This window comes from Caloenas nicobarica, chromosome 21 (assembly GCF_036013445.1).
Source record: "Caloenas nicobarica isolate bCalNic1 chromosome 21, bCalNic1.hap1, whole genome shotgun sequence".
Taxonomy (NCBI): Eukaryota; Metazoa; Chordata; class Aves; order Columbiformes; family Columbidae; genus Caloenas; species Caloenas nicobarica.
Window position 1 is genome coordinate 2,036,737 of NC_088265.1, and position 9,375 is coordinate 2,046,111.

At 53.3% G+C, this 9,375-nt stretch overlaps 1 protein-coding gene across 1 annotated transcript; it reads right to left on the reverse strand.

Annotated features, from left to right (window-relative positions):
* Positions 1-3,248: 3,248 nt before the first annotated feature.
* On the reverse strand, positions 3,249-5,053 carry LOC135997053 (potassium voltage-gated channel subfamily A member 3-like). The gene has a single exon (XM_065649452.1). It carries the CDS (start codon positions 5,051-5,053, stop codon positions 3,296-3,298), a length of 1,758 nt encoding a protein of 585 aa, XP_065505524.1. The 3' UTR covers positions 3,249-3,295.
* Positions 5,054-9,375: the final 4,322 nt, after the last annotated feature.

The window sequence follows — 9,375 nt, forward strand, 5'->3', positions numbered from 1 at the left end:
TGAGGCTCAGCTTTAACTCCCCAGCGACTGTTAGAACAGGCTGAAGTCCTAATAGGAGCCACATTGCAAGAGAGAAAAGTAAGTTAAATAAGCAGCTGGCTGCAAAGAGAGCAATCTCGCAGCGATTGCTCCGATTCCTGGCACAACACACGCAGCGCTCAGTGCACGAGAAGCCGCCAGACCGTGCAACAACAGAAAGTATTTATCTCGCTCAATGGTCTCTAACGAGACAGCGCAGAGGGAAGAGGCGACAGGAATGGGGCAGAGCATCAAAAGGATATCCCCGTTTTTCCTCTTCCAAATGTTGGGTGTATCTTAAAGACAGAGCAGCAGTGCTTTCGTATTTTTCAGAGATACCACTTGATACTGGGGCAAAACTTCCTTTTACTCCAGTGGATGAAGTGGTTTTCTTGCCACCTCTCCCACGCAGCATCTTTTACTGACAATAAAATCAATTTGAAATTATTCTACCCCTATGAAATAAGGCAGGGAGTTGCCAGGAAAGCAAACTAGCAACCTGCAAGGTTTCTGCTTATTTTAGATGACACAGAAACTGAAAATTGCGCTGTGCCATTTCCAGGAGAACATGTGGTTTCCGTACCCTGTGCAGCTGCCACGGGGAGAACACAGACACAAAACTCATCTGCAAACTCTCCCGCGTGGGACTGTTTCCACTGTTTTTAAACCCAAATCCTCCTTTAGTAATAGGCGTGCGGAAAAAAAGCTTTAATAACAATAAAAAAGTTAAGAGCTCTTGGTCAGAAATGACATTTCAGCCCGCTGGCAGCCTGGGGGAAAGGCACGCTGCGGTGTTCCAGTTCTCCCAGACAAGGGATCCCAGTTCTCCCAGAGAACGGATCCAGGGTTTGTTACCCCCGCGATGCTCCAGAGCATCTTCCTAAAAAAGATCACGTGTTAGACCGTCAGCTGCTGCAAACTGCAGTAGCTCCAATAAAGCTGCCATGTACCGTGAGCTAAGACGCTGCTCTGATGTTTTCCTGCTTCTAAGGTTTTTAGTACCTGGGGCTAAGGCAAGGCTGAGGGAGAGCGTCACAAACTGTCCCAATCCTTTTAAGTCTGGGTAAAATCCCAGCTAAACTCCGATTTCAGCATGGCCGGCATCTCTTGGGACAAATCCCCCTTTTCCACGCGCTTGGGAAAGGTGAGATGCGCACAGGCCGGGGTCAAATCTCTCTTTGTCACAAGAGGTTTTTAACAGCATTCCCGGACGGTTCACTGTCTCGAAGGAATCTGGTTTGATTTAACCCAAACCCCAGCAAAGCGGAGCAGAGCGGGAGCCGGGGCACTCGAGGCCGAGCGGCCAGGCCCTGCTTCAATGGCAAAGCTCAGGCTGAAGCGTTAAACCACTGCAAATAACCCTTTTAGCACAGAACTGGAGAAATCCAGCTGCAAAAAAAAAAAAAAAAGCAGCAAGGTCTTCCTCCTCGCATAGAACTGAAAATCAAAGTGAAAAGCAAACAGAAGCAGTGGAGCGACAGGATGTTATCCCACTTTACCTAATGTGCACAAAAATACCCGAGAACAACAGGATAAGCTGAAAAATAAAACTAAGCAGTGAAAACATGAGGTTTGTCCCTAAAAAAGCAACATTACTTTATGATGCTATTAAACTCGACCCCGTGCAGAGCTCACCTGATCCCATCAGATGTCCTGTGGCCCCTGGTGCACATGTAAAGACGAAGCCGGTGGATTTTCCCCGGCGGGGTTTTGGTTACTTTTCGATCGCACTCTTTAGAGACGTGCCCCCCTCGTTTCAAAAAAGCCGCCGAGGTTTCTCAGCCGAGCCGCTCGGTGCCATTTCACACCGGGTTTTGGGGCAAAAACCGCCGGGTTTGGTGCGGCGCAGGGGGAGCGCGGGGTGGTTCTCGGGCGCTGGCGTTTGCAGGATGAGGCTCCATCCCCAAATTTCCCTGCCAAGGTGTGAGCTCCTCTGCCAGGGACAGGCGGATTCGGGGGGTGCTTATTGCCTACGGGCGCTTTACTCGGCACGGGGGGCACGTGGCGCGGGAAGGGCGTGCCGGGGTGGGGTGATGCAGCGGGGCAGATCCACGGTGTCCGTCGGGATGGAACCATCTGGAAAGGTTTTTTGCGGGAAGAGCGAGGAGCGGGGGGGATGGGAGCAGGGATGCCATGACAACCTTTGGGGGTTTCCCAGGAAACCAGGGTCGCCATGGCAACTGCATCACTCCGCTCCGAATTAGTGACTTCCGCTGGAAGGCGTGTTCGCCACTTTAATCTTCTGGCGATAAGCGGCTGCATCGCTCCCAAATGCATTGCAAAAAAAAACCAAAAAAAAACCCCAAAAAAGGAGGAGATATCCCTTTTGTCTCCAGCTGGGTGGGTTCGAGCTGCGCGGCCACGGCGAGGAGCCCGTCACAGATCCTGCATCCCCGCCAGCATCGCTCCCCGCACACCGGCGCCTCCTGACATCCATTTTTTGCCTTTCGCCTCCCTCCTCCCGCACACAGACCCGCTGCACGGCCACAAATTTGCCGTTGGATGAAATAATGCCACAGGGTTGCAGCGGGAGGGAATTAAGAACAGAAAACAAGTTGCTTTTGGGTTTTCTTTCTGTTAAAATCAGCATTGATTGCACTCCGTCTCTGACCAGATTAGAATTTCAGAAACGATCTAACAGGGCAGAAAAGGGAATCTGTGATGTGCCCGTAATGGCACACCACAGGTTTCGATATTAAGCATCATTTAACAATGTGGTAACAGAGACTCTCTGCAAAATTAAACGGTTATTTCCTCCCGGCCCCCTTCCAGTACGCTCTGCAACATGTTTTCCTCGTCTCCCCACCCAATCCGGGGTTGTTAATCCAACAAGTGAGCTTATGTGATGGCAGAGAAATCGGCTCCGCGCTGCCTTTGGGGATGGGGGGGAATTCAGGAGCAAAGCGACATGTCCCCAAAAAACAAGAAAACAAAAGCAGCCCCGCAACACGTTGCAGAACAAACACCTGTTTCGACGGTGAGTGTGTTTTGTCTTCATCTTCCTTCTCTTTACCCTTTAGCCGTCCTCTTCTTAGGAGAATTTTAAATCCTTTTTTTTTTTTTTTTTTTTTGGATCTTTAGAAAGGAAGGATCTAAAAAAATAAACGTATAAAAACGAGGGCACACACAGACCGACGATGGTGCATGTTCCACACAACACCGAGTACACAGTCACTTTGCATTATTATTGTTATTATTATTATTATTATTTTTACCGCATCCTCAGGTTTTGTTGCTGTTTGGTTGGTTTTGGTTTGTTGTTGTTTGGGGGCTTTTTTTAAACATCCGTAAAGATTTTTTTGATGTTCACACAGTTGGGATTGTTTGTGGTTGTGCAGTTGCCTGTTTTAAAGGCAGCCTGTTTGAATGCACTGTGGTTGATTCCCCCTTCTTCGATCACCATGTACTCAGACTTGCTGAGGGTGGAATTGCTGCGAGCCTTCCTCATCTCCTCGCTGGACGAGAGGTGCTGGCAGCTCCCGACGTGCATGTACTGGGCTTGCTCCTCACCTTCTGTCTCCCGGTGGTAGAAATAGTTGAAATTGGAGACTATGACGGGCACGGGGAGAGCGATGGTCAGCACCCCCGCGATGGCACAGAGGGACCCCACGATCTTGCCCCCGATGGTGATGGGGTGCATGTCCCCGTAGCCCACGGTGGTCATGGTCACCACCGCCCACCAGAAGGCATCGGGGATGCTACTGAAACCTGAACTGGGGTCATCGGCTTCGGCGAAGTAGACGGCGCTGGAGAAGAGGATGACACCGATGAAGAGGAAGAAGATGAGCAATCCCAGCTCCCGCATGCTGGCCTTGAGGGTCTGCCCCAGGATCTGCAGCCCCTTGGAGTGCCGGGAGAGCTTGAAGATCCGGAAGACCCTGACCAGGCGGATGACTCTGAGGATGGCCAAGGACATGGCTTGCTGGCCGTTGCCCTGCCGCTCCGCCAGCTCGGTGCCCAGCGTGATGAAGTAGGGGATGATGGCCACAATGTCAATGATGTTCATGATGTTCTTGGAGAAGGTGGCCTTGCTGGGGCAGGCGAAGAAACGGACCAGCAGCTCGAAGGAGAACCAGATGATGCACAAAGTCTCCACTACAAAGAAAGGATCGGTGAAGGACGACACCATGGAAGTGGCCGAGGATGAGGAATTGGTGAAGACGTCAGGTGGGAGAGGAGCACCACCCGTCCCGAAGGTCCCACCAGTTCCCTCATAGTCGTGGTCATCCCTGAATTCAGGCAGGGTCTCCAGACAGAAGATGACGATGGAGATGAGGATGACCAGGACAGAGACGATGGCAATGCCTCGGGCCGGCCCAGAGCTCTCGGGGTACTCAAAGAGGAGCCACACCTGGCGTTGAAACTCCTTGTCGGGAAGCGGCCGCTGCTCCTCCCGAATGAAACCCTCGTCCTCCCGAAACTTCTCCATGGCCTCCTCGCCCAGCTGGTAGAAGCGGATCTCCTCGGAGAAGATATCGATGGGGACGTTGACAGGTCGCCGGATGCGCCCACCAGACTGGTAGTAGTAGAGGATGGCGTCAAAGCTGGGGCGGTTACGGTCGAAAAAATACTCGTTGCGGAGGGGGTCGAAGTAGCGCATCCTCTTCCGTGGGTCCCCCAGCAGCGTTTCGGGGAACTGCGCCAGCGTCTTCAGCTGGGTCTCGAATCGCAGCCCCGAGATGTTGATCACCACCCGCTCGCAGCACTCGTGCTCCCCGGCGCCCGCAGGCTGCCCGGCGGGGACGGCGGCCGGGGTCGGGGGGTGATCGTAGCGGTCCCCCCCGAGCAGGGGATGAGGATGCTGCGGTTCTTCCAGCAAAGGGTCTCCACCGCCTCCGCCCCCCACCACGGTCATGCTGCCTTCCTCCCCTTCTTCCCCCTCTTCCTCCTCTTGCTCGGGGACGGGCTGGGGGGCGGCGGGGGGCAGCTGCTCGCTGTAGCCCAGGTTGTGGTGGCTGCTGGTGGAGTCGCCCCGCGGATGCCGGCTGGCGGAGGAGGCGGCCGGAGAGTAGAGCAAGCTCCGGCGCTCGTCCATAAAGGTGTGGGGCGGAAGGGGAAGGGGGGGGGAGGATCGGAGAGGCGGCAGCTGAAGTCTCTTCTTCCTCTTCTCCCTCTTCTTCCTCCTCTTCTCCCTCTTCTTCCTCCTCCTCCGGGCGGAGAGGGAGAAACAGCCGCCCAACTCCTCCAGCGGCTGCCGCTGCTCTGAAGAGCTGAGGCTTTTTCTCAAAAAATCCGCCCCCAGCCCTGGCACCGCCTCGCTCAGTCACCGCTCCCGGAGACACCCACCAGCACCCCCAGCCCTGCCCCACAGCCCCCAGCACCCACCGGCCATCCCCCCACAACCCCAGCCCGGGGGGGACCCCGATCTGTCCCCCCACCCACCGAGGAGCTTCGCTGCTCTCCCGGGAGCATCCTCTGACGGTCACACGCAGGGAGGTTTTTTTTTTCCCCGGCAGAACCGCTGCCTTAGAAAGAGTTTTTCTGCCCTTCCCCCGGGAAAGCAAAATATAATTTTTATTATTAATTTGGGGGTTTGCCTGTTTGTTTCGAGTCACCGTTCCGAGGCGCGGCGGGGCTGTGGGTAATGGAAAGCAGACGGCGGCGACGGAGCCGCCAACAGTTGTTTTGAATCAGCGTTTCGGCTAAAGTGCTGGGGAATGTTTTTTCTGTCTGTATAGAAGAGAAAGCGTGTGTGTGTGTCTGTGTGCACACGCGCGTGTGTGTGTTTGCACACATGTGTGTATGTGCATCCCCACAGCAAAATAACTGGAGAAGCGAAGCTGAGCCAGCCCTCGATCAAGGCAGTTTCTGTCTGAACCCAAATCTGCATTTCAGACTTTCCTGCAAGAAAGCCAAAAGGCTTCCAATTTTTTTTTTCTTTCTGCCTTCAATTGATCTTCTTATGCAAATAGTTCCATTTTGGTCAAAAGGGATTTTTTTTAAGGCGAAAGTCTCCCCTGCAGGCACCCGGTGCTGGAAAACGCTCCGTCCCCAGGAGATATGCACCGGGGACAACCTCTGATCTCTGCACCCATCTGTGCCCCCGCAATGGGTCTCCATTTTCCCACCCCCCTGACAGCAGAAGCACTTTACTCCCCAGCCATGTGCCAAGTGGGTTTTGGGCATTTCAGGGAGTTCCTGGCTCGGGAAAGATCCCGACCGTGAGGGTTGGGGGGAGTGAGAAGGGTGACGGTGCTGCCATTCCCATAGTGGCCGGGTGGTCCCAGCACCACGCAGGTTTAAACCCCTCCCCAGCCCCGCTTTAGCTCATCCCCATGGTTATTTTTAACCAGCATCAGCCTCCAGAAGGTAGGGAGAAAAACAGATGAAAAGATCAAACTTATTTATACTTTAAATTAGAAACAAACTGTACAAAATATAAAAACCTAGGGGGCTAAACAATAATAAATATCGGCATAAGAGCTGACTCTGGACTGTAAACGGCAAATTAACAGCACAGACGAGGTCTGAGCGAGCCAAACCCACCTTCCTGGCACGACCACACCAGCAATAGGCAGCAGCTCAGCGTGGCCGTTAAAAGACGTTCACGATCACACACAGGGACGCTCATCTCTGGGCCGTGTCACCTTCCCCCAGACTCGGACACATGTCTCCTGCTGCCACCTCCACCCTTGGCTTTCAGCCTCACTTTCAAGTCCAGTTTTGTTTGCGATCTCCTGGGAGGAGGGAGTTGGTGCAATGGGTCCCCAGTTTTGCTCCCCCATCATCCTACAGCAATTAACAGCGCTAATCAGCAGCGTGGTCCCAGGAGAGCATCCCCTGCTCCTTCCCACCATGCAGCATCTCCAGCCACCCCAAGTCCCACATCAAGCAGGAAGCAAAGCCCTGGAGCATCATTAACCCTTGAGCTGCACATGTTGCTTGTAGGTTGAGAAAAAACCCTGGAAACAACAGTTCACATCCAAGTTTGAGGATCTGTTTTCCACAGGTTTCATGATCATGAAATAACCATCATCTGCTCACTACACACATGTGTGTAGCACTTAAAGACTTGTCTGGCTCATCTCTTTTCTCTGCTAGGATTTCTGCCAATAAATCACTGTCATCTGGTCTAAGGCAAACAAACAAGGCTGCTTTAAACCATCAACATTTATTGATGACAAAAGGCTTGAGGCAACAAGGCAGAACTTCTATAATTGCAACAGTTTAATCCAGATCTCAGTCAGGGGCAAACTCTTTGGAAATTATCGAGAGAGTCACAGCCCTTTGGGATGCTGCTAGGAAAAGCCTTTCCCTTAAAACCAGGAGAAGGATTAAGCTCTTACCCCCCATCAGCTGCAGCCAGCCCAGCAGCAGATATTAACCCTTGGGCTCCGGGCAGCTTTGGTCCCACATCGCGCTGGCTCCAAGGATTTCTCCGGCTACAGCCCGGTGGCCCCAGGCACCGTGTGGCCTCCTGGCCCCGTTTGCTCCTGCACTGCTTCCCCGTAATCCCATCAAAGACAATTAAGCTGTGCCAGACGAGCAGCGTCGCTGCAGGCAGAGAGCGAGCAGCCGGAGGGGCTGGTCACCTCCTCCCCGGCCATGTCCCCTCAGCTCTGTCCTTCTGCTGAGGTCCCCAGAGCCGAGGTTTGGCTCAGCATCACGGATACAGCAACAGCATCACCTGCTCGGCACCAGCCACCGCTGGCCCCACACGTGTTTCCCGGAGGGGTTTGCAGACAGACACCGCTCCGAGCCTCAGATTTGCCAAGCGGCAACAGAGGTGGCCTGGGTCCTGTCCCCAGACCAGGAGGTCTGAGCTCAAGCGAGTAAAAGCCCAGGGGAAGGGACATCTCTGGGTGAGGTGCAGCATCAAACCTCCTCCTCCAGGCTGCAGCTTTTCTGTCTAATGCAAGATGTTCCAGTCCTCCCTCCGCAAGTTTTCCTCTGCTTTTTCATCCAGCTCTTCTGATGCATCTGCTCTCAACAAATTTAATTTTCTTCTTAACGGTCATTTAAGAAATCCCCCTGTGCAATGATCTACGGGCTGATCTATAACGTCAGATGCAGTTCCTATGAAGAAGCAAAGTGAGCATCCCTCTTTTCCTCCTTTAATGGCCTTCTCAGGGCAGATTTCCAAGCAGAGGGGACACACAGCTTCTCTCCTCTCACAACCAGACCCGAATCACGAGGGGAACCCCCCAGCATCCCTCCCCAGGGGACAAGGGCTGCAAAAACCAGCTCAGGACCTTTCCCCCAACCCTCAGCTATCCCCAGGCATGGGGCAGCCTTAGCACCCTGCAAATCTTGCCTCCTTCTTGCTGAACCCCATTGCCTCTCAAGCAGCTTTTTGGGGTTGTCCTTCTCCTACCAATCCCCCTCTTTGTCCCCCATTGGCACCAGGCAGCCGGGTAGAGCGGTACGGTGCCCACCCTGGCGGGTGAATGGCAACCCTGCCTCCATTGATAAATCTGGGACAAATCCGCTCTTCTTTAGCTCGGAGGATCAGAAACCTTCCAGCTCCAAGGCTGTTCCAATAATACCTTAACGCACTGGGAATGTATTGTCTCTGCTCCCGCGGTGGGGAACACACGAAGCCCCAACCGCTCCGTCGAGGCAGCGTTAACTCCCTGGCGAGGTTTCTCGTGTCATCTCGGAAATGGGAGCTCTACTGCTGCTGCAAATAATGGGGACAAAATCACAGATGAAGGCTCAAGGTTGTCACTTGGGTCACTAATCATGGCCTGAAACCTTTGCAGACAGGACTGCAGAGGATTGTTGGCATCCAACAGTGCAGCATCAACCCAACTTTTCAAGATTAGGTTGAAGCAATCCATACATTATACAGCTAAAATATATATTATACAGCTAAAACAGATGAACAGATGCTCTAACCCCACTCTGCTTTTCTTCCTCCAGCCAGGTTCGGCTGCTTGCCCTCCCTATAGCCTTCTACTGGTCTTCCCCTCCAGATAATCCCCGATTTAATTATGATTATTTGCTTGGCAGTTGGGGACTAAGTTGAACAATGTGACCTGTGGCTCCAGACTGAGCAGTCCCGCCATCCTCACCCTCTCCCTTGCAGAAGCATCCCCGCAGTCCCCGAGGCTCACACCGGTCCAGGAGAGCAGATCTGCTATCCTAACATACACCCAGAAATCGGGCATCCCATCTCATCTCATCAAGCCACAGAAGCACCAGCTGAAGGCGACATCTCTGGGTAACAGCTGCAGTAAGACAAATTCTCAACCAATGCCACCCAGGGAGGCAGAAAGAGGGATGGGAACTGAATCTGGATTTCCCAGGATGAATTTAGTGCTCTAAGTCTGGAGCACACGGTTCCTATTCCCGTCCTCGCCTTCGCCAGCCTCTGGGTGTAACTCAGTCGTGTGGTGAATCCTCCCATCTCTCTGT

Bases quoted from the DNA above. Each gene is read 5' to 3' on its own strand.
- LOC135997053 (XM_065649452.1), bottom strand. From the start codon at position 5,053: ATGGACGAGCGCCGGAGCTTGCTCTACTCTCCGGCCGCCTCCTCCGCC.